Here is a 24,941-nt window from a genome sequence, read left to right as displayed (position 1 = left end):
AAAATCTGCCAAAATCTGACTTCAGGAAAGGCCTCATTTTCAAGATGGCCGCCGCCGGGCCCTGAAATTGACTCAGGCTTTAAAATTGCATTAAAATGACCAGGAATAGTGGTGTTTGATGCATGTTTCAACCTTGTAATGTTGTAATTAGACTATGTCCTTGATATATATATGGTTATTAGTCAAGTAGGTAGGTTTTATTGTCAATTTCTTTACATGCACTGGTCATACAAAGAATTTGAAATTACATTTCTTGCTTTCCCATACAGACATAGACTAATCTAGGTAAGGACATAGACAGTATAGACATAGACAGTACTTATACATGGACTTAAGACAGTATGGACATAGACAGTGCTCATACAGACATTTAAAGTGCAAGACTGGACAACAGAAGACTTGTAGAGGACATACATTAAGAGGTATTTGTTGTGCTTTTGTGCTTTTCCTAAAAAAAAGTCCTTTATAGCGTTCTGACATGGTAATAGTAGCATTTTGAAGAAAATAAATATTAAAAAAGGTCTGTCAAGTACACCAGCAGCAGTGTGTGTGTGTGTGTGTGTGTGTGTATGTGTGTGTATGTGTTTAGTGCAGGTAGAAGGTGCGGTGTGCGTCTTGTGTGTGTGTTCGTGTGTCTGTGTGTGTGTGTGTGTGTGTGTGTGTGTGTGTGTGTGTGTGTGTGTGTGTGTGTGTGTGTGTGTGTGTGTGTGTGTGTCAGTGTGTGTATGTTTGGGTTTTGTGCAGAAAGTGCAGTGTGCTTGTGGTGTGTTGTGTGTGTGGTGTGTGTGTGTGTGTGTGTGTGTGCATGTTTTGAGTTAGTGCAGGTTGAAAGTTCAGTCACAATATAGTAGTGCAGGTGGAATGTTCAGTCGCAGATATGGTGGTGGGGATGGGGGGGGGTTGTCAGTGGCCTTGCTGGCTAGAGGCTGACAGTGGAGGGAGAGTGGGTTGAGTGTTCAGCATCTTGATCGCTTGGTGCATTGTGCTGCTCGCCAGCCTGGTGGTACGGGAACGGAGGCGCCTGTACCTCTTTCCAGAGGGCAGGAGGCTGAACAGTTTGTGTGCAGGGTGGCTTGTGTCTTTGATGATCATCAGTGCTTTCCGGGTGAGGCGTGTGGTGTAAATGTCCTGCAGGGAGGGGAGTGGTACTCCAATGATCTTCTTCGCTGTGTTCACAACAACGCTGGAGTGTCTTCCTGTTTTTCTCCGTGCAGCTTCCTCCCCACACTGTGATGCAGTTGGACACGACGCTCTCTATGGTTCCTCTGTAGAATGTTGTCATGATGGAGGGTGTAGCACTTGCCTTCTTTTGTTTGCGCAGGAAGTAGAGACGCTGATGGGCCTTCTTCGCCAGTGATGTAGTGTTGGTGGTCCAAGAGAGGTCGTCGCTGATGTGCACTCCAAGGAACTTGGTGCTGCTAGCTCACTCTCTCCACAGCATCGCCGTCGATGGTCAGTGGTGGCAGTTGTTTTTGGACCCTTTGGAAGTTGACAACAATCTCCTTGGTCTTGTTGACATTCAGCAGGAGGTTGTTGTCTTTGCACCATCTGGCCAGCAGGTCTACTTCTTCTCTGTAGTGAGTCTCATCCGGCCCTTGGTGATGAGGGCCCACCAGTGTTGTATCATCCGCAAACTTCACTAGATGGTTAGTGCTGTGGGTCGTTGTGCAGTCGTGTGTCAGCAGCGTGAACAGCAGGGGGCTGAGAACACAACCTTGCGGAGCCCCCGTGCTCAGGGTCAGGGTGCTCGAGGTGTTGTTCCCTACCCGTACTGCTTGTGGTCTTTGCATCAGGAAGTCCAGCAGCCAGTTGCAGAGGGAGGAGCTGAAACCTAGTTTGTCCAGTTTTCTGATGAGTTGTTGTGGTATTATGGTATTGAATGCTGAACTGAAGTCAATGAACAGCATTCTCACATATGAGTCTTTTTTGTCCAAGTGGGTGAGGGCTGGATGGAGGGCAGAGCAAATTGCATCCTCCGTGGATCGCTTGGCTCGGTATGCGAACTGGTAGGGGTCTAGGGTGGGGGGTAGGGTGGCTTTGATGTGTGACAGGACTAGCCGTTCGAAGCACTTCATGATTATGGGCGTCAGTGCTACAGGACGGTAGTCATTGAAGCATGATGGTGATGATTTCTTCGGCACAGGTATGATAGTAGCAGCTTTGAAAAGTTAGTGCAGTTTGCTGTTAAAAAATCAATTTACAACTGTATGGTACTGTAATATTGGACAAATTTGGCCTAGGGGTTAGGCTTAATAGTGCTGACCTCTTCTTTGTGTGCATTTTAGTTTTTTTTTCCAATTATGATTATGTTTTACATTAATATACATGTTTTGCATGTGCATGTTTAAAATGTATTTATTTATTTTATTTTGACAGTAATGATCAATGGTAAAAAGCAAGGAATCCATACGAAGGATTCAAAAATTCACTTTGCCTCCCGTGTAGACAAGACATGACAAACATTAAAAGTGCATGACTATAACATCTATGTGCACAGGCACAACAAAAAATACATCTTAACTCATCTTAAAGGGACAGTTTGGTCAATTTCAACATGCAGTTGTAATGCTCACACTACCCTGGACTTGTCAGTGCCTGAGATTTTTTTTTCTTCTTCTTCAGCCGTTTCCGAGATCCTGGTCATTGTAATGGGGGCAGCTCTTTGTTTACATTTCAAAAAAACATTTTTATTTATTCCCAAAAACATCCAAAATGTTATAAAACATCAGCAGACAACTAGCAAACAGCAGTACCTTTTGGGAAAATATTTGCAGTTGGCCTATGTTTCATTTTTTAAAAATGTAAACAAACGCTGCCCCCATTAGAATAGCTCATATCTCGGAAAGGGCTGAGCCGAAAAATGTGGCATCACCAGGTACTGACAAGTCAAGGGTAGCGTGAGCAATACAACTGCATGTTGAAATTGACCAAACTGTCCCTTTAACCTATCCTAAGTACACATCCACAACACACAAAATACCAAAACATTACAGTAACTATAAATAAATGAATCAAATTACACATGCGTACAGTAGTCAGATCAGGTATTAGTACCAGTAAAAAACAAGAGATTGTGAGCACAAGATAGTTTATTATGTATTTGTTTAGAGCAACAGGTATACATAGTACAGTTGTATGTGGGAAAAGTCTTTTCTGGGGGGTCTGAGAGCAATTGTTCTTTGGAAAGATGCAGATTTTTCCGGCAGCCTGTTGGGTGCAGAGAAGAACTCAGCATCCTTACAGTCTGTTTGAGACTCTGGTGGTGCCAGAAGAGAAGCTTGTTGAGTGGCTTGCATCACGATTGTGATCACTTTGTCGGTGGTGTATCCAAACCCATTCAATATGGTTGTGACGAAGGGGAGTAGAATTGCCCAGCCGAGAATCGAAACTGGACCCTCTGGGGTAGTAAACTGGGGCCCTGACCGCTACACCAAAGAGCCAAGCTCGTTGGTGTGACAGTCAGAACACACCCACAAGCCTAGTGATGGTAACTCCATCACACTGTCTTCCCCTTCAGGAAGTGCACTCGTGCACTTCACACACTTCATTCAATCCTGGGTGTCCCTCACTTGGAATTACGGCTCACACACAATGCGTACGCTTCTGATGGCATCACACCATCCCACTTCTGACACCATTTGTAGCGAAGGGGAGTAGAGTTGCCCAGCCTAGAACCAAACCCAGACCTTCTGGGCTTGTAAACTGGGGCCCTGACCGCTACACCAAAGAGCCAATCTCGTTGGTGTGACAGTCAGAACACACCCACAACCCTAGTGATGGTCACTCCATCCCAATGGTAGCCAAGCTAAACCATACGCTGTGCCACCAATGCAAAAAGGTGGGACCAAGTACAGTTTCCTAAATGGGCGAGAATTCCCTTTTAACTCCATTCATTCTCTTTGTCTCCTAAAGGGGCATGGTACAGGTACACAAATGTGGTCTTAGAAATGTGGTCATGATGGCAAAGCACTTGCCTCGATTGTTCAGGAAGTTGAGACACTTCTTGACATGCAGTGTTGGTCCAGAATAGGTCATCATTGATGTCCAAACCTAGCCAGGCCGTGCCCTCCTGATGACGCAACACCTTCAGCATTGCTTCTAGTCAGGCCAAGTGCAATACAAATATAATTTCTGAGCTCCGGAAAAAAACGGCACTCCTCCCACTTTGTTGGGAAGCATGCAACCATTAGCAAACCAAGAGGGTGGGTCGACCATGCCGTTTGGGAAATGTTGATTGTTATGCTCTTGGTCAGACCAAGTCTTGAAGAGATTGGAAAGTCAATGATAATCAGTCCAAACCCACATCTCATCTTTGTGCTGCTCAAATGGTCAGTCTCTTTCCTGTAGTGTGCCTTGTCCCTCTTGATCGTCTGTGAACTTAACAAGATTTGAGTGGTACTGTAGGTTGACGTCCAGTCATTTATTAGCAGGGTGAAAAGCAGAAAACTGAGCATGATTGTGCAAGCTGTGACTCAGTCTTGACAAGGTGGTGCTCCTGCCCTGCCTGTATCCCAGGGCAAGCAAGGGGCATGGACCAGGTGGGAGTACTGCATCCATAGGGTAATTTATTGGTTGGACATCTTGCAAGGCCACTCCAATTGCGCTGTTTGGATAGCTACAGCAGCTCCTTTTACTTTGTGATCTCTGGCTCCATCAACTCTAAAACCAGCCGGGCCTTCTCTTGCTTGTATCCAAGTCCTACAGACTTAACTGGAAGATGAAGCAGATTCTTGCCAAAGAGTTATACATGCATCGGTAGCATCATAGCTTGAGTGCCTTTCACTGGAAGTATGACATAACTAGCAATTCAAAGTACTTCATAATGATGGCCACAGGTCACATTCATTTCAGCAGGATGGGGAATTCTCGGGCATCATGTTTAGCCAGCTACTATGATTTAGCCTGTTACTATGATGCTGCACAATATTTCAAGATCAAGTCAATCTGGTCAAACTGCTCATATCTGTGCTATTTCAGCGCTGCCCAAATTTTGGAAACTCAATGCACTTTGCTTGACACACACCATTAAGAATATGGCTCACACTTCAGCTTGGCCAGAGTCACGATGGAAGTCATGGATGAATTTCCTGTTTGTTTCATTAACACATTTTGTTCCAAATTCAAATTCTTCAGCACGACTGAAGAGTCCAGAGTTTAATATTATTGGGATCAGTATGATGTGGATAAGTTAATTCCCAAAATATTATTTTAATTTACTTGGTCAAAACAAACATGAACTACCACTTTTCCTGGTAATTTCAAGGTCTTTATAAGGCTACGGTCATTGGGCCTACATACAGTATAAATAAATATATGTAATACATAAATAAAATGTAAAAACATACATATATTTAAAGTAAAGTGAAAATAATCACAAACAAAGGGGATAGCAGTACTTAGCTTACATACAGTATGCCAGAGCAGATTTGGCTAATATCACAGTAGGCTGCCATCAATCAAAACAAAATCAAAATGCATTTGTAACCATTCATAATATCAGGGAAATATTCCAACAACATTACATGGTGAAAAAAAAACATATCAAACATCTCTATTCCTGGTCATTCCAATGTCATTTTATGGCCACAGTCATCTCTTGTCTATCCATACAGGAAGCAGTGAAAAGTGAAATTTTGAATCCTTCGTATGGATTCCTTGCTTTTTACCATTGATCATCACTGACAAAATAAAATAAATAAATACATTTTAAAACATGCACATGCAAAACATGTATATTAATGTAAAACATAATCATAATCGGGAAAAAAACCCTAAAATGCACACAAAGAAGAGGTTAGCGGTATTTAGCCTAACCGCTAGGCCAAATTTGTGTAATATTACAGTACCATACAGTTGTAAATTGATTTTTTAACAGCAAACTGCACTAATTACCATATATATATCAAGAACATAGTCTAATGACAACATTACAAGGTTGAAACATGCATCAAACACCACTATTCCTGGTCATTTCAATGCAAATTTAAGGCCAGAGTCAATTTAAGGGCCCAGCGGCGGCCATCTTGAAAATGAGGCCTTTCCTGAAGTCAGATTTTGGCAGATTTTTAGTATGTTGTTAAGTACATCTGATAGTACTGTAAACCACTGAGAAACCTTTTGTTAGAATTTTTTGGGGTTAGGTGTATTTTTCTCATAAATGCACTCGCCTACCATGACAAATGATCAGTACCTAAAAAAAAATATGACTGCGCGTTTCAATGAGGGTGGGGTAATGACATGAGCTCTCGCCTCGAGCTGTCACATACACAAGATCGAATCCCCACTGAAATTATCTGGTGGGTGAGTGTTTTCTGGTGTGTTGATACACTGCATAGTTAAGCGAGACAATCTTTGTTGCAATGGTCCTCGTCAAAATTGAATACTGTAGTTGCTATTTATGCTGTGTAGTATTGACACCACTCTCATCCATGTTTAAAGACACACCAAGTGACAATTGCCATTTCTTGTTCATCCTTATGATCATGTATCATTCGTGTGGTCAGATGTCCAGACAGATATTGTGGTTAACTGTGGTTTTTTCCCCCCAATAGTCCTCTTTCACTAACTGGAACTGGGGTGAACCGAACAACCTGCACAATATGGAGAACTGTGTTGAAATTGTTCACAACATGAAATGGAATGATGCTCCTTGCGTGAAAAAGAATGATTTCTATTGTGAAATACATAAAGGTAGACTTTAGATTCTTCACCTTTCTTGTTAAGATTTTTTTAAAACAAAAAACTCTTTAATAAGAGTAAAACATGAATGGATTTTTCTTTGAATGTGATTGGCCTGATAATAGCATTCACAAGCAGAAAGTATAGTTTTATTTCATTAAACAAAACACTTGTGAATGACCAAATAACTGATCATTTTTGTGAAAAGTCTTAAAAAGTTAACAGGGCAGGCAAGAGAGTTGGTCTTGCACAGCAGCCCAAGGGTTTGAGTCTTGCCACTGCCAAGTCCTGTTCCCCCTGTTACATGAGCATTTTGCAGGTGGGTTATACAAGTCATCTTGAAATTATGCTTTGTAATTGACAGGACGTACCCCCAATGAACCTAATGCTAATCTAACTCGTGAGTATACATCTATCGTTTTATCCGTGTCTGTAGAACTAGAGTCTTTGTCATTGGTTTCAGTTATTATTAACAGTAGTAAGAATGAAATCATAAAATACAATCTTTTTTGCCTGAAGAATACAATGTCACAGAAGATGGATGGGTTAGATTCAATGGTCATCAGTACTTTCTGAATAGTCAACGCAGACATGACATGGAAGAGGCTCAAACATCCTGTCAGAAAAAGCATGGGGACCTTGTAGTAATTGACAGTGAAGAAGAATGGACATTTCTACATACACAGGTGATTTTCTTATCCTTTTCTGAACTTGTTTATGTACTTTGTCTTCTGTACTTTCTGTACCTGGGTCCGTATGGGCATGTTGCCAGTTCATTCTACAGTGCTTTAAAACAATGCACTATAGCACCCTGCTTCTGTACTGTGTCTACACCTGTTTTACAGAATGTGAAATATTAACTCCAGTATTGCATTTACCATACTGCATAAACATTTTTAATTCCTCCTTTTCCTGACTCAACCACAGATGCAAGTACAGGTAAATCGAGATGTCAGCTATTACATTGGACTTAAAGTAGACTTGGAGAAAAATGCACAGTAAGTATGTTTTGATAATTCATGGTGAGTTCACTTCCCATTTTAACCCTCTGGAATCTAAGGGGTCACTGGTGACCCATTTTGACACTTCTCCAAAAACACATCTATAACTCTGTGAGTTTTTGTCATTTAAACATATAAGCGACACCATTAAAAACCTTGAAACTTCTAGTTCTCAAATATTACTGACAATTATCACATTGAAAGTGACAGGGGGTCAGGGCCATCAGAGGTGTTACACACCCATCTAATTACTGTGGTATTCAACTAACAGAGAAACTGGCTTGATTCACTCCAGTGGTGCTAGGATGACATCCATACCACCGCTTGGACACTTAGAGAATCTCGCGCACTAGCAGCACGGATTGCCAACTAAAATCCACCAATTGCCCGATGTGTGTTTTGCTGTCACCGTTTGCTTATCACTACCACAGGTGGCATGTTGACCAAAGCCACCAGTGCTCCACTGACCAACCTACATGCTATATCTAGTAGCCAAGAAACAGATATGCTGAGTCAATACAGACATCATTAGGTTATCTCATAATTATGAGATAACCTGGTGATTTTTTTTTTTTGTGGGAATGCAATACGCCATCATATAAACCATATGTGCCACTTTTGCATAGATATTTACAGTTAGTTGAAATACTTAAATTGTGAAGCTGTTCCAAACTACCTCAAAGTCTCTGAAAGGCCTTAGACTCTAGAGGGTTAAAGTCCTCATATGTGTATGAACAGACTTCTTAGCGTGACACAGATTAAGCATAGGCAGGTGTTCGCTTCGCATTGATGAATGATTATGATGTCGTTTTTTGTCGAATGTTGAATAAACTGCTACTGGGCTTTTTCTAGACCACTGAGATGTCAGCCGGTGCTGCAATGATCTTATCTGTACAAAACATCTTCCCTTACAAAATTCGACCATGGTAAACCATGATTTCATGTTTTTTAAGCATGGCTCGGCACGTTTTTTGGTTTGACTATGGTTAAGCTGTAAAATTAACCATGGTTTTACTCTGAAAATGAACCATGGTTTTACCACGGTTTATAATTCTTCATTAAATTACACTTCAATGTCACTTTTTTTATCCAACGCACGTATTGGTGATTGTCCTTGGAGCAGGGTTCCCACTCTAATTAAGTTTCCATGACTTTCCAGACCCCAAAAACAGAATTTCCATGACCACTTCCGTAAAAAAATGACGTTCAAACGTTTTAAAAAGTGTAAAAACTAAAGATTATCTTCACCCCTCGAGACGCCGCCGGAGGTAAAGGTGGGATCGTTACCTGTAACTCTGTGATCTTCAGTCCATCTCCCTAACCATTACACCACGCCTGCGAACAAGTTTTCATGTTTTTTGATTGACCATGAAACCATAATTATCCATGTTTTTTTTAGCATGGCTTGTGACTATGGTTAAACCAGTATGGTTAAATCTAGTGGCCACCGTGCCACCTGGACTCTGGAGGGTGTTCTTCACTTCACTGAGTTTGGGCTTGCTCCGTAGTGTCTCATATGTGGCTTCAGACATGATTGAGGTGTCTGCACCGGAATCAATTTTGAATGACACTGGCGTATCTGCTACATCTAGGGTGGTGCGCCATGGTGGCTCATCCTCTGCTAGTGGTGCATCATTTTGTTTTAGCTCTACTGAGCCCAAGAACACTGTCTCATCATCGCCAGTTTCGGTTACTTCTTGCACAGCTTTTGAAAAGCACACAGCTGCAAAGTGCCCAATTTTGTTACACTTCATGCACTTTTTGCCTTTTGCACTGCACTGCTGGGGCTCCGTATGACTACGGCCGCATCTCATGCATGATCCTCGTTTTGTCTTTTTGTTTATCGCTGCCATGTTGCCGCTTATTTCTTAAATTCAGTTTTCCTCACTGACTTTACATTATCCACGTGCTCTGCGCCGTGCCCTTTTTCTGTATTCTGTGACTTGATCAGCTCACAATGCCTGGCTGTTTCAATGGAGCCCATTCTCGGGGGAAAATCAACTACATGCTTCGTGGTGCCGCTACGATATAGCCTCATTTTTCGTAGTTGGGCAACGCACGCTGTCGTCGAGAGTGGGTGAGAGAGAGGGTGAGAGAGAGAGGGTGAGAGAGAGCGAGTGAGAGAGAGAGACCACCCGAGCAGCGTGCGTGCATTCCGGGAGGGGAGCGCTGTCGTTGTGTCAGCTTCATGCCATGTCTCCCTTCCTCCAACATTATTCCTAACCTTAACCCTAAACTTAACCGTAAATCACTTGTTTGAATTGTTTTATTACCTTCGTTTCCAGTTAGCCTTCAGTCGCGCTTGTTTGTTGACGTCCGTCAGTCCCCCCTTTCGTCGCCCATCCACGAGAAACGAGGTTATTCGTAAAGGCACCACGAAGCTTAAAGTGGATTTTTTTCTGTTTTTCTCGAGTTACTGTTGTTCAATGGCAGTCTTCAGTGTTAAATCACTTAATATTTGCAGTCTTTGTGACACTTGTTTTTCACGAATTCCGATCACTATCCGATCCCGCAATTGTTCCTCTTTTAGTGCTCCAAAATCACAGTTTTCGTCTAGCTCATACAGTTGCCTGACGAATGCTTATACACTCTCGCCTGGTTGTTGGGCTCTCGAGTGGAACTTAGCACGCTCATAGATCACGTTTCTTTTCGGAATGAAATATTCGTCAAATTTAGCCATTGCAACGTCGTACACATCAGCATCCGTTGCTCTAGTAAACGTGAAAGCTTTGAATATGTGCTCTGCCTCCGCTCCCATGGAATAGATCAATGCATTTACCTGCACATTTTTCTCTTCCTCCGTAAGCAGTGAAGCTATGCGATACCTGCCGAATCTTAGCTTCCAGTCAGGCCATGCTTCGGGCTTTGAGAAGTCAAACTGCTCCGGTGGGGTAAACTTTGCCATGGCTATACACACTTCATTTCCTTTTTACTCACGGCGGACGTTAAAGGGTAACGTTTAGGTTAAATTTATAACTAAATATATACTGGATGTTGTCAGGAGAGGTGTTCTGAAACATATATGTGAAATTCACCGTCTATAACAAAGCCAAACTGCAATATTTTTATGAAAATGTATCATTTTACAGCTACTTCTGAAATATTGGGTTCGTCGCTGGCAGAGCCTCTATGACGTAGATAGAGGGAGTCCAACTAAAGTTCTGGCTCAGCTCTCGCTTGTGGATGTAGGCTTACCAACCATTTTGGTTGTTGTAGAGAGGCTGGGAAAAGTGGACAGTTATATTGTATTTGGGCTATTGAAAATGGTCTATTACTGAGTTTGTGCATTGTGTATTAAAAAAGAAGGATCAGCGGGTCTATCGGTTTATCTAGAATATGAAACTGTTCTGGGTCTCCGCGCTGTCTGTGACCATGCGTAATTTGCGATTATAAACAGGGGGGCGATATCTAGGCCTATCTCTCCTTTGCTTTCACATGAGAGATGCATTTCATAGGCAAATCTAAAACAGTCTCAAAGTAAACAATTACATAGGCTACTTAGAAACAGCGACTACTTTAATATTTTTCCCAAAAACGGCATTTTGTGGAGTAACGACATGCCTGCTGCCATGGACTTGCGCCCTCTGTCCATGGTGCTGAAACCGCGGCACTACTCTTATGTGAAGCACGTTACAGTTTCACGATTGGCTTACAGGCTACAAAAAGACCAAACTATACAATAGGCTATGGTTGAAGGCACTACCCTTTGCCGACATGATGAGAAATAATATGGTCACTGTGCGTGGCATGGCGTCAAACGTTTTCCTACTTCCTACCGAGAAAAATGCCATGTTGTAAAAATGACATATAGACTATTTTCAATTTCAGTTCACTGCTCAGTGGGCCTATTACATGAAACTTCAATAAAGCTCATCCACATGCACGTCACAAAACAATAAACCAGGCGGCGGGACTTTCGATTATATTCCCTCCAAAAATGTCCGAATGTCACAAAAAACAGTTATTTGCATTGTCCGTAATTATACCAAACTAAAAACGTATTCCCGTAGGCTTGAAGAAATTAAGTCTTCAGCTGCTATAATCCTCGTTACAAAACTAAAACAAAAATGCCAGCACAAATATTAGGCTACCTATATACCTATTATTGCATTGCGAGCTGTCCACGTGTGTGGTGCTATAGGGGCGAAATGCACTGGCAGCACTCGTCGTTGAGTTTGGGAAATGTCTTTAGTGGGAGTAGGCCTATTTGAATGTGTAAAACACGTTGGACATGATGGATATTTTCAGGAGGCTATGCTTGTTGGGGAAGTAGATCGATTATTATTTGTATGCGTTTTGTTTCACCGTCGAGCTTTGCCAAACTAACGTGATGTGGTCCTGACATTTTACTGAATAGCACAATATCTCTACAAAATCGGCAGTAAATTGAATTGAATTGAAGTCTCCCAACATGTCTTGCCAATCCATGAGGATACGGAAAATCTAGCACATCACAAGCGGAGAAAGCGTTCCGTTGATAGAGAGGACCTGCGTAAAGTGTAAAGTGTTGTAAAGTGCTGTGCGCACGTTTGGTTGCCGGTTTTACACATTGCGGGGATAAACATGCCAGGTCCAAATTACTAACAGGAAAAGAGGGACGATGACAAAGGGGATGAATCACCAGGAAGACAGGGATGATCTTTCTCGCAGAGCAATGTTGTCTGCAAGAGCGAGTCTCGCCTGGTTTTGTGTAGGCTAGGGTTATGACACGCAATCCACCGCTGGACCAGCTGGCTATCAGCAATCGCCGCAAGAATCAAACCTGTTTCAAACCCTGGTCATCCCTCGTGAGTGTACTAGGCTACTCACGCATATAGGTTAGTTAAAACATTGCTACGACCCAATTTGGCACACTGTCCACTCCATGCGCAAAAGACACAACGTCGGAAGGGATTCGGTTACTGACAGACACGAGGCACGAAGCGGTCCTCAACTTCAGAAAAAGAGATGGAAATGTGGATATGCTACGTAGGCCTGGAGAAAGAGGTTCACTCTCTCCAGCAGTTCAAAACCAGCGTGTCACGTAGGTTATGCTTCGGAAGCATATCGTTTTTTCCGACAAAAGCGAAGCGCCATAAAGTCACAGTCAAGTTTCCAGGCTATAGGCCAGCACAGCAGCGTTAATAAACTCCAAAATAGTCATTTGACATAGGCCTGGCAATATTACTGTGCAAATTAAGTGTGGGGGATTGGGGCAATAAAAACAGTCGGTGGTGGTAGTGCGCGATAGCTCTGTGATGGGGAGGGGGATTCTTTTGGCTACACCTAGCCTACCCAACTCACGACTCTGGATGCAACCGAGAATCTCCACAATGAGGGAAACACATCGAAAATATAAAATTGAATATGCTATATGCACAAATAGAGTTCATATCAATCAAACATTCTATTAGGTCAACAATGTTATTTTGAAACCTAATGAAGTGCCACATAATAACGGTCTGGCACACCCTCATGGCGCTGCTGCAGCGCATTGACATGAAGGAAATGTTCGCAAGCACCTACAAAAAATATTATTATTATTTTAAATAATAAAACGGTTCGGACAGTATCTGGTGAATACTGCCACTGTTTAAGGCCATTTAACTTGTTGAAATTTAGCCTATAGGTTTGGAAAGGTGTTACAATATTAGAATCTGGCCTATTCTCTGCGGTGCTTAGTATGTCTGTAGAACGCGGCGACTCCCTCTATCTACGTCGGATTCTAAATGTTTGTTTAAAAGAAGCCGCCGTTATTTTTGCCAAAGTTTTCTGAAAATGTTGTTTATGCAATAATTCGGCATTTTGACGTATATCACATCTAAATTGATGTATTGGGGTTCTTAAAATGAGATTTAGTGGTGTTTAACCTGCAAGTTACACTTTAAACAGCTCGAATCCAGTTGTCTTCTGACACCATGTGGCGTTTACATCTTCTGAAGTAACGCTGGCTGGACGACAGTATATTTCTAATGATATGTTTATTGAACATTGACACGACCGACTGACATGACTGACTTGTACTGACTGCTAGACTGACATGTGCATATCACACGGTGCATGCATAGAACTCAAGGCTGCGTGACACATGCGCAGTATGCAATCTTATGCACTTAAACGTTTGCTCTACATGACACCCCCAAAAAGTGAATTTTGCATAATTTGTCCCCAATGTTCCCTGTTGCCAGGTGGATGGACCAGACTCCAGCAATTTTCACAAAATGGCGTACTGATCAGCCGCAATTCCACGCCTACGATGAGACCTGTGTGACAATGGATGCCGGTTATGGTAGGTGCAGGGCATACAGAAAATGATGCCTTTAGGGCAATCAATGAATATGCTGATCAGGGGCCGGATTCACAAAGAATCTTAAGAACAAAATAGTTCTTAACTGGTACTTTTCTCTTAACTTTTGTCTTCAGTCAAAAGTTAAGAGGATTCCATATTCACAAACAGACTTCTTAAGTTGTTTCTTAACTTTCTTCCTAAGATTTTCCCTAAGAAAAACAGTTAAGAATATTGGGATTCTTGAAGACTATGTTCTTAAGATTTGTCTTAGTTTTCTTCTTAAATTTAAGACAACCCTACACCCTGTCTTAACAGTCACATTTTATTTATTTGAACCCATTTTCACAAAACATAATTCCAAAAATATTTTTTTAATATAATATATGATTATTATAAATGTTTTGTGACTGTGTGTAATATTTTTTCCCAGTTAGTCTACAAGCTTGTATTCAATGGGACTTTTAGTGGCTTTATCTTAAGCTTGTTGAATATTGTCAGCTTGTTCAACTAAAGTATTAGATAGGCCTACATTTTATATAGCCTCTTATAGTCTATTATACAAAATATTAGTTTTATTAATTATTAGTAATACTGTTTTTATTTTTTATTATCATTTTTATTATTATCATCATTATTATTATTATTATTATTATCATTATTATTATTGTTATTATTATTATTATTATTATTATTATTATTGTTATTACAATAATAATTATCATAGTAATAATGTAGTAGAAATAATTCTGATAATGTATTAGGCTACATTGTGTTTAGGAGCAAGCAGTTTTTTTCTAGGCCTACTTAGTGTTTGGGGCAGGTAGAATCCTGTTGATTGCCATGGCAACTAAGAAGCATTATTCTAAAAAGTTCTTAAGTGAGGAAGTAATTAAGAAGTTCTTAACTTGATGGATACACACGAGGTGCCTTCCTCAGCTACCTTAGCAGGTAGCTGTAGCCTTAAGCCAGGAGCAGATGTCGTCAGGTGGTGTCCAACCATCACGGGGTGTTTCGGCCCTGAACCACAACACCCTAGGTTGGTGGGCCGACAGTGAGTGGCCAGCTCACTGCCCACCTGCCCCTGGCTTCCAGCTTTCCTCCTCTCTCTTACTCCAAATCCAGCATGAGGCACGTTCCGCCTCCTCCCCCATCCGACGAGCTGCCTGCTTCTTACTGTGCTCATCCATGCCTATGGCAGACAGGAAACTCCACGCAGACCTTGCTGGAAAGCCCCTGCACCCTATCTCCACGGGGAAGACCCATGCCTGCCAGCCTCTGTCTCGGCAGTCTTGGGCCAGCTGTTGGTATTTTGCAGCCTTCCTTTCATGGGCCTCCTCGCACCCCTCCTCCCATGGTACTGTCAATTCAACCAGGATTATCTTCTGGTCCTTGGATGACCACAGCACTATGTCCGGGCGGAGGGAAGTTTGCACCACCTCAGGGAACTGCAGCCTCCTCCCCACATCCACCCTCATCTCCCAGGAGCTTGCGGCCTGGAGCATGCTGGTTCTTTTCCTTTTGGTGGTCTGTGAAGGTCCAGCTCCCTCCTTGACGAAGGTGATGGCTCTCCGTGCGGTTGTGTTGGCTGGTCTCTTTTTGACCCTCTCCCGCTCTATGGTGTCGGCCAGTGAGAGGAGCACTTTGTCGTGGCGCCATCTATACCGCCCCTGGGTTAAGGATGTTTTGCACCCAGACAGTATATGGGCCAAGGTCCCCCTCTTGCCGCACAGCTTACAAAGCGGATCCTCTCTTAGACCCCATGTGTGCAGATGTACTGGGGAGGGGAGGGTGTCATAAACAGACCGTAAGAGGAAGGAGATGCGATAAGGCTCCAGTCGCCACAGCTCCCTCCATGTGACTTTGCGCCTGGGCAAGTCCCATTTTGTCCAGGCCCCCTGGGAACCTTGCTGCACTGCTCTTGTTACTCGCTTCTCCTCCTCTCTGCTCCTCACTTCCGCTTGCACCATGCCTCTCCTGGTTCTTGTGCTTGCACCTCCCCAGGTTTGGAATTGTGCAGAGCCAAGGCCTTGTCGGTGGATGCACTGGTTGCCCACTATATCCCGCAACTTCAAGGAGCTGACTGCCTGATCCACCGCTACGTTAGAGAACGTTAAGAACTGGCATTGTTCTTTTAAGCAATATGACACGAGTGGGAGTGAGGTTGTTCTGGGACACCCTCACGGGTGTGATTCGCCGCAGGCACGAAGCCGCAGGCTGAGTGCCGTAGGTAATTACAACCGTGAGGGTGTCCCGGAACAACCTCACGACCACAAGTGTTATATTGCTTTTATACAATAGTTCCTTTGCTAACACAATTAGTTAATTGAAAGAAATGTTAAATTATTTTAATTATTTTATTTGATTGTTTATTTGCTTGTTCCTCCGCTCCGGAAAAATAGTTCCAGTTATTGTCTTTGGTTGCTGCGCAACGCGCACCACGTTGGTTACGGTTACGGTTACTTTGTATCTTTGGTCGCGGAGTGATTATTGGATGTGAAGAGTCATTCATAGAGTGTTGGAGGATACCCTCACTCCTAGTGATGTGTAGAACGCCTCTTGTCCAATCACAATTTGGGAAATAATTCGACCGGATCTAACTATTGTATAAAAGAAAATAATGAAGAATTTCAGTTGAGATAAATCTTACGAACTTATTCGTTTTTTTCTTAAGAATCTTCCTAAGATTTATCTTAAGAAAACTTTTGTGAATCCGGCCCTGTGAGTCCTGTACTTTTTAAATTTATTTTGATGTGTACTATGTGTGGAACAGGTACCTTGACTAACATCAACTGCGGTGCAGAGTGTGGCTATATTTGTGAGCGCGATGAAGGTCATCCTGTGAACTCTACAGCTGCCCCTGCCCCAACTGAAGCCCCTAAGCCCGGAGGCTGTGCCTCAGAGTGGACACAGTTCAACCAATACGTGAGCAGTGTTCATTAATGTCACAGTGATTTATAACTCATGCATATATTATGCAGCCCTACCCTGTTTCCACCCTATCTACATATGTAACAGGGCTGCGTGTCATGCAATAACTTGTCAGTGCCAAAATGTACGATTCTATTGTTGGCTGCATGTAGTGTACCCGAAGAAATGGAAGTTAGGTTACACACATAACGTGGCCATCTTCTGCCACCTTTCGTCGAACAGCCCCAGCGATTGGTAGAGGTAGTTCATTTGGGACGAGTAATCCTGGTGCACCGATAAAAGTCCTTCACAGGCTCAATAGTCCGCATGACAGAGTCTCTCAGTCAACCACACACCCCACGGTTATCCCCTGTGATAATTCTCCACCTTGTCCTTCTGCACCTTTAAGGGCGCAACCCAAAAAAAAACAGCACCCTCATTCCTCGGGTTGGATGAGGTGGGTCGGTGGAAGTGGACTGTAACTTCTGTAATGTACTACATGTCCCTATTGTAACACAAAGTATAAACAACAATATATATAGTCTTACACAATGGATAACCTGGGGGGCACGGGTGTGACAACAGATTGATGGGTCATTAGACGTGCCGGCCAAGTAGCCTCACGCGGAAGCAGTGTGGCATTGGCTGGTGGTGCTGAAAGCCCTCAACTCAAACTGAATAGGTGTGTCATTAGGGATGCAAGTTTGTGAGTTTTATAAGCCTCAGACAAACGACAATGTCGCCATGAAAAAAGAAATGGGCAGACATTAGAAGTTATTTCGCCATTGCAAAAGTAAGTGAGCCTATGCTACAGTGCAACCAGAAGGATGATATTTATCACGCACATTCTACACATTTCTAACTCCAAACACTTCACGCATTTGGATGGAACACTAACAACAGTCGTGTTCTCGAACCATTTAAATCTTGCCTGTGACCAGTAGCGGCCGGTGGCTGGCAAAACAGGCAGAGCAGAAATTTTTGGCGATCAAGTCCATAATAATTAAATCATTGCGGTATCATTTACGAGTTGTGTTGCGGCAAGCCAGGAAAGCGTTTACCCAGTGTTAGGTGTGTTAGTAAAACTCCACCTCCCGTGATACACTGCTCTTATCAGCCATGCGTAGTCAATGTTCAACTTCTGTTCTGAAGATAGCTGTTTTGACAGTTCTCCACGCAGCTACTGTTCTCTTGGTCATTTAAGCAGAGCGACTAAACACATGGTTCTGTTAAGAAATTACAAGAAAATGCTGTGTCTGTTCGCGGAGTTGGAGTCTGGCAACACGAGAAGAATATATCTCCACGCAACCTGACAGCACGAACAATATGGAAAAGGATAGCGCAGCATCGTAGCCTTTGCAAAGGCAGAGCAAAACTCTGTGTGCAGCAAACATACTCGTTTGAAATGTAGAAGCATTTTTGTAAACCAACATGAGAAACAAACTGTCCTCAAGTAGTCTACTACAGTACAAGATGACAAGTCAAGTGGTCTCACCTCCGTTCGTACATTACAGTGACAAAATGCAACCAAATCCACAAACCCTCAACAATATTCAATTCAGTCTTGTTGTCCCCTTGCTGCCGGTTCAAATGTCCCACAGAACCAAATGCTATCAACATACCTGGAAAGAACATGCCTATTTTCGAAATTAGTAGCCATTGTTAAAACTTAATAGGAAAATTATGTGTTCAGCCACTGAAGCGAGCTCACTGACAGACTCGCTCCTGTTCTGCACTGCTAGTAGGCAGGACCGTGTGCAGGGTAGGTTGGTTTTTTTTTTAGCTAGTTTTCGGGGACACAGCAGACAATACTGAGCATAAGAAGCTGTCAACAACACCCCAAGCTCAATAAGCTCAGATATTTAATTAAATCACTTCCAGTTTTCCTATTTTACAAAGACTTCGTTCATAAAACCCCATGCCCAACACAGATTCTCAGAGAACATCTTCAGTAGTGTTGGGGGTAAGCTAGCAGCAGCAGACATACGGACGAAGTTACACATTTGCTTGCGGTCTCAACATTGCAAGCTCACATATTTTATTAAATAACAGCCAGTTACCCATTATGCAAAGACTTCTGTCATAAAACCTTAAACTTTGCAATATAGCAAATATAGAGTAAAGACTGCACCTACCCCAAACGTGAATCCTGCATAACCAGCCAACACATATCCTTCGTCAAATCCATCATGGTTATCCGTATAATTCAACAATTTTGTAAGGGAATTTTGCGGCAATGAAGTTGATAAAATCCCACAGGTTAGAGATGGGCGGAGTAACATGTTTTTTTGAAACTGTGTGTCCTTTGCAAAGCATATTCAGGGCCACCGACCTGTCATTGGTCAGGGCAGATCATACATCTGCCCAGATAGCATCCATACCGGCGCGCTTATGTTATGATATTATGCTAAGTAGGCTACAATGCTAATTTTGTAGAATGCGATCGGGGCGAGGGGGCCGGGCTGAGCTGAGGCAGCGAGACAACAGGCCAGGCCATAGACCTAACGTTAAACAGCCACACTGGATGTAAACTAGACTTCTCGGCAAAAACATAAAACCCGTTTCCACTCGCAAAGATCGTCACAAACCACAACAAGATGTAATAAGATTAAGGATAGATATCGGTCTGATATTTGCTTTTTTGAAGTGTATCGGTATCGGCCGATACGTGTGTGGTTTTGGACGATACGCAATATTTATTATTTTATGTCATTCGTTTTTTTTTTAAAAAAAACACCAAGACACTTTATTTTTTTATTACTTGATTGTTAGACATTACTTGATTGTTAGAGTGGGTGTTTAAATGTTACAAGTTCTCCTCAATTTGATAATGTTAAAGGAATGTTTATTTTTAACTTGAGACCTGGAATATTTATAATTTTTTAACCCTTTTTTTTAACCCATATTGGCCCAAAATATCGAGTATCGGAAATCGGGTATCGGCCAAGGGTGATGAAAAAAAAAATTGGTATCACATCGGCCATTAAACAAGGCCGACAGGCGGACAACAGATGCGTCCCTCTATGCTAGTTCCAACTATGCCATTTTCCCCCCCAAAACGTCCCCCTGGCCTCCTCCTAACCTGTCAACGCCCCCTGATGATGTAGTTTTTGTCTATTGGTCATCATGGACACTCCAAATAATGTGGCAGGCAGCAAAATGGCGAGACATGGCTTTATTTTTTACAGTTTAGGCTAAAGTAAGCTCATCATTCTTGGATTTGGAAAAGAACCATATGATTTCAAATTTCACATAGATCAAGTAGGCTACATTACAAATTACCAGACATGTATTAGTATTGTAGGGACCCTTACACCTAAGTTAAGTAATTTCCCCTCATTTTACGAATGCCCGCCATTTTGTAAAATACATTACAGACGCCATTTTCTATACTGTATCTGGTTCGAATTACATACGTGGCTCAGCCCCGCCCCGTACCTATAAAACCCAGGTCAAGGTATGATTCTTGGCCCGACTCCCTTGTTTGAGAGGTGAAGACAACATCTCGGGACCACGAGTCTTCTTGTAGACGTCTATTTCAGAAATGATTGAAACTGTAAGTTATCTTGGCCAGGTTAACACTATGGTCGATATATTTCTTCCTTCAACCGGTTTTCGTTTGTGTATCGCATTCCCATTGCGATATTTCGATTGATCTTGCGAACACTGCAAGGACATCAGTTGAGTCAGGACGCAGGGACTCAACTCGCTAGGATAACGTTTGTATGGACGATCGTTAACCGTTTAGGCTGCTAGTACCGAAATCAAAGGAACCTCCCTGAAGTCGACGGAGATTTGGTTGAGGCCTGATGGTCTGTCCCCCCAAGAGAGTGAACAGCCCGGTACAGTTGCAGAGTTGGCGAGCGCGTGGAACGGATCCACGTGCACCCCCCCTCTCACTTGACCTTCGCAGGACGGCACGGCAAAGATCATCAGATTACACAACGAAATACCCCTTTCCTTTCCATGTCCAACGAAGCAAGACTCTTTGGACACATTGCAACCTCGTGCCCCGGAACGGCGCGTGGTATCGCTCGGACCCACAGACAGGACCTGCGCGCTCTTTGAGAACAAAGAAATTCGCGTGCACGAGGAAGCGTGCATCCATCTCGCCCAGAGAGATCAAAGGGTTCTCTCTTCCTACCAAGGATAACGCAGTAAGCACTGAATTGGGCATAGATATGCAGTTAGAACTATTACATAGCTTTGAGGAGTTGTGTTTAAATATCCACACTTGTAGAGTGTGATATATTTTATTTTGGTTTATTTTGTTCTATCTGTTCTTTCTTTTCTTTCTCTCTTTCTCCCCTCTCATCACCACAAATAGCCACACGCTATTCTTAGTTTACATAGTTGCATACATGCACCCACATGTAAATTATCCACTCACAGAGATACACGTACCAGGGTTTTTAACCCATAGAGTTATCAAGTCGAGGACGCAAGCTATTGTCGGAAAAGAGCGCCAAGCGCTCCCTTTCCCTTCCCCCATGTATACTGTAAAACCTTTAAACAAAGGACGGTATTCTCTGATCAGCTTGAATTCTTATCTTGAAGATAGTTTCCCGCTTCATCAGCCGAATGCTTGGCGCTCCTCCTTGTATCTCATATTTCGGTTCTGCGCGCCCGAGATGCGCAGAATCATTTGAGCCATAATTCATACAGAACATACATCTCTCTCTCTCTCTCGTTCTTTCCCCTGTCGCTTCAGAGAAGTGCTCAGCAAGGCAGAGCGGCGCCCCACGGAGCACGTGCCACTCTCACTCTCTCCTCTCTCTCTCTCTTTCTCTCTCGCATAGCGTACACACACACGCATAGCGCATCCTCCCATACCCCGTGTATATATTGTATATTTTACTTAAGTTCTTATGCCCTGCAAGTCACATTGGCTGTATCAGTGTTATGACCGGATGATGCTTTTACAATAAAAGTGCATTGTGGTGAACCGTGTTTGTCTTATTTCAACAATTTCTACGAAGTCAACCAGAAAAGAATTCACACAAAACCTTCAGATTATTACTCAATAATAGTCATGATTTTATGAGACGGTCATGAAACGTGTTTTATGCAATCATTAATTAGACAATTGACGATTCCATAAGTACACACATTATTGATACCCAGCGCGAAGAGTTTAACACACTCTTCATGCATCATTTCTTATATTCTTATTCCTCACATATAGTAATAACACATTACATATTTGGAACTGTATAAGAATTTTAGACTTATTAATGTAATTATAATTACATTACTGTACTTCCCTTACATTTAATGGTCCCCGCGTGTATGAAGAATACTCCTCATACCCATATATTGTAGTAGACCCTACAGTATCAACCTTTAGTATCACGCCATTTCAGCATCATGTGCATGTGGGAAAGAATCTAAACATCGACAAATAATAAATAAATAAAACCGTTTGGGTGAATCATGCGCTTATGGGTTCACCCTTTAGGTGAATTATGTGCTTATTTTTCAATACCAGCTTCACCGTCAAGGCACAAAGCAGTGAGCTTCCGTGCCAGAGTTTACCAAATTCACGCGACTGCAAAGCAATCACGAAAGACGCGTTCTCTCCTGTGCTCTCTCTGAGCGCAACGAAAAGAACCTGTGGGGTACGAGCCCGCCAATGAAAGAACCTCCCTGTAGGCTACGAGTAACACACCGTAGGCCTATGTCAAATGGCCCAGCTGTCTACTTGTAGTTCGAGCACCATATTCCAGTGAGTGCGCACATTGACAACTCAGTGAAAAGGCAGAAGTAAACTCGCTGGGAATATTGAAAGGGAGGCTCGTAGGCTACACACAGACCTCTGAACCCAAGTTTGGACTGGAGAAAAGCGGAGGAAAATGTGAATGTTATGAAAGAAAAGCTAACCAGATGTTACAGGTCCACGTTTAGAGGAAGAGCTGCGCTGCGGGTTGCCTGTCAACTAATTACAGTCCCATGTCGTGGAGCGTTATGCAATGCAAACGCCCCTCTATCCAAGCACAAAGGAAAATGTGAATGTTATGAAAGGAGAAAAGCTAACCAAATGTTACAGGTCCACGTTTAGAGGAAGAGCTGTATGCGCTGCGGGTCGCCTGTCAACTAATTACGGTTCCATGTCGTGGAGCGTTATGCAATGCAAACGCCCCTCTATCCGAGCACAAACATCTGTGTCAAAAACTGCCTGCCGACTTCTAAATCGTTCATTTCCGCAAGTTTCTGACGAACCAAAATAAAGTTGCCTCCCATTGTCCAAACGCAAAACAATGCCGAAAATTGAATGCCCCCCTCAGTTGTCTCACAATGCAATCAGCGTAGTCTTGCCTGTTTGGTAACATATCTTATATGTTCTGGCTTGCACGCCTTCGCTCCGGTCCAAAATGCCAACTCTGCCGCCTTGTGGCCACAGGAAGGAACAATTGAAGGAATGCGTTTCAGACGGACGGACGGACGGAGGGACAGACCCTCTAATAGAGATGCTGGGACGCATCTAAAAACCTGTATCGGTCGACCCCTAAATAAGATTCCCAGTGTGATAGAGGTTGCAATACATATTTTACAATTTCTGGATGGATCTACGTTTCTCAGAGGAAGAATCTTTGGAGGGGCATTGCCCATCTGCCCTTAATGAACCGGCCGCGCCTGCCTGTGACATAATTTCAAAAGATTCCGTGTGATAATTGCATTTTGAAGACTGTTAAACTACTCTCGCTATATGCAGTTGAGTATGCTTGCTCATGTTGGTAAACCTGTATAGCGGTTGCTGCAGGTGGTAAAAAGTTTGGCAAAAAAAAATGTATTTCCCGTTGTGCCTCCTCTGGCATTCTGAGAATAACAGTCAGGATTTAGATATTTTGTGCGTACTCTCATGCATGCCGCGCAGATTCTCTCAAGTTGTCCCTCCCAAAGCTCAAACCAAACCTACGCCCTTGCCGGTGGGTAAGTGCTCACGCATCCTGTGATACTGAACAAATGTTATCAATTCAGTGTGGCGAGGCAAGCTATTCATTTCTTTTTAAACTGTGAGGTGAACCTATGGTTTGATATTGTGTGGTGGTGAGATTGGGATGGTTTCATCAACCCCATATGAAAAAGACAAACTTGAAACCTACATTCAAACAATATTTAATTTATGGCTATACAAGTCATATGTGGAACATATTATTGAAGAGGATCATTTGTTTTCCCTCATAGGCCTATATGAGTCAGGCACATATGCACATCCTATTGGCTATCACTGGCTATTCTCCAATTGACCAAGCACACATTCACATTGGCTATCTTTGAGATGAATATGCTGTATACAAAAGTTCATAAACTAAGAACAATATGAGACTTGGAAACATGGCAACACTACACTACAGGCTACAATATGTACAGTGCCGTCAGTGTTGACTTGAAGTTCAGCTTTAGCATCTGTAGGTGTGGTTGGTGCCAAAGGTAATGAAAACGCACAAATACACAACTGTCCACATTTGCATTCAATAGATCAACAAGTGCAGATAGATTGATGAATGCAGGCAAACGCGCACACGCACACACATGCAGTCGTACACACACACACACACACAATTGTATGTAAGCACAGTTTATCTTTTCAGCTAAGTCATGCAAAAAATGTATACACTCTAGTGCTACAAGCCTCACCCTGACGAAAGAAACTGGACTGATGCTAAAACGATCTGCAACAAATTGAATGGACATCTAGTATCAATTCGAAACAGCGAAGAACAAGGTTTGTTCTGTTTGGATTTTGAAAATCTATTTCATTTTCAAGTTAAGAACGAAATAAACCACTTTCACAAAGTAATTATGTGTACCAATATACCGTAATCATTATCATGTATCTTTTCAGCATTTGTGACAACTATGATGGCAAATTATTCACAAAATATGTGGATCGGCTTACGAGAAGCTAGAGGCTTCCAGTGGACCGAAGGGAAACGTGTTACATACAGCAACTTTGTAAATGGAAGGATGGCAATGTATGCAGCAAGTATCAGGGTAAATTTCATTTTTAACTGGCTGATAAATACCACATTCTGTACCGGCCAATATATTGTTAAACGATGAAATCATTATATCTTATCAAAATA

General features: G+C 42.6%; 1 protein-coding gene across 1 annotated transcript in view; it reads left to right on the top strand.

Moving 5' to 3' along the window:
- The window catches only part of LOC134465495 (macrophage mannose receptor 1-like), a 58,162-nt gene that overhangs the window by 23,237 nt on the left and 9,984 nt on the right, over positions 1-24,941 (top strand). The window contains exons 15-22 of the mRNA XM_063219173.1: positions 6,552-6,690; positions 7,043-7,078; positions 7,198-7,364; positions 7,606-7,676; positions 13,847-13,947; positions 16,718-16,869; positions 24,478-24,580; positions 24,701-24,849. Coding sequence (XP_063075243.1) covers positions 6,552-6,690; positions 7,043-7,078; positions 7,198-7,364; positions 7,606-7,676; positions 13,847-13,947; positions 16,718-16,869; positions 24,478-24,580; positions 24,701-24,849 — 918 coding nt within the window. The remainder of the gene's footprint in view (positions 1-6,551; positions 6,691-7,042; positions 7,079-7,197; positions 7,365-7,605; positions 7,677-13,846; positions 13,948-16,717; positions 16,870-24,477; positions 24,581-24,700; positions 24,850-24,941) is intronic.

This window comes from Engraulis encrasicolus, chromosome 16, assembly GCF_034702125.1.
Source record: "Engraulis encrasicolus isolate BLACKSEA-1 chromosome 16, IST_EnEncr_1.0, whole genome shotgun sequence".
NCBI classification, from domain to species: domain Eukaryota; kingdom Metazoa; phylum Chordata; class Actinopteri; order Clupeiformes; family Engraulidae; genus Engraulis; species Engraulis encrasicolus.
The sequence above is the reverse complement of the archived record's forward strand: the minus strand, read 5'-3'. Positions and strand labels throughout refer to the sequence as shown.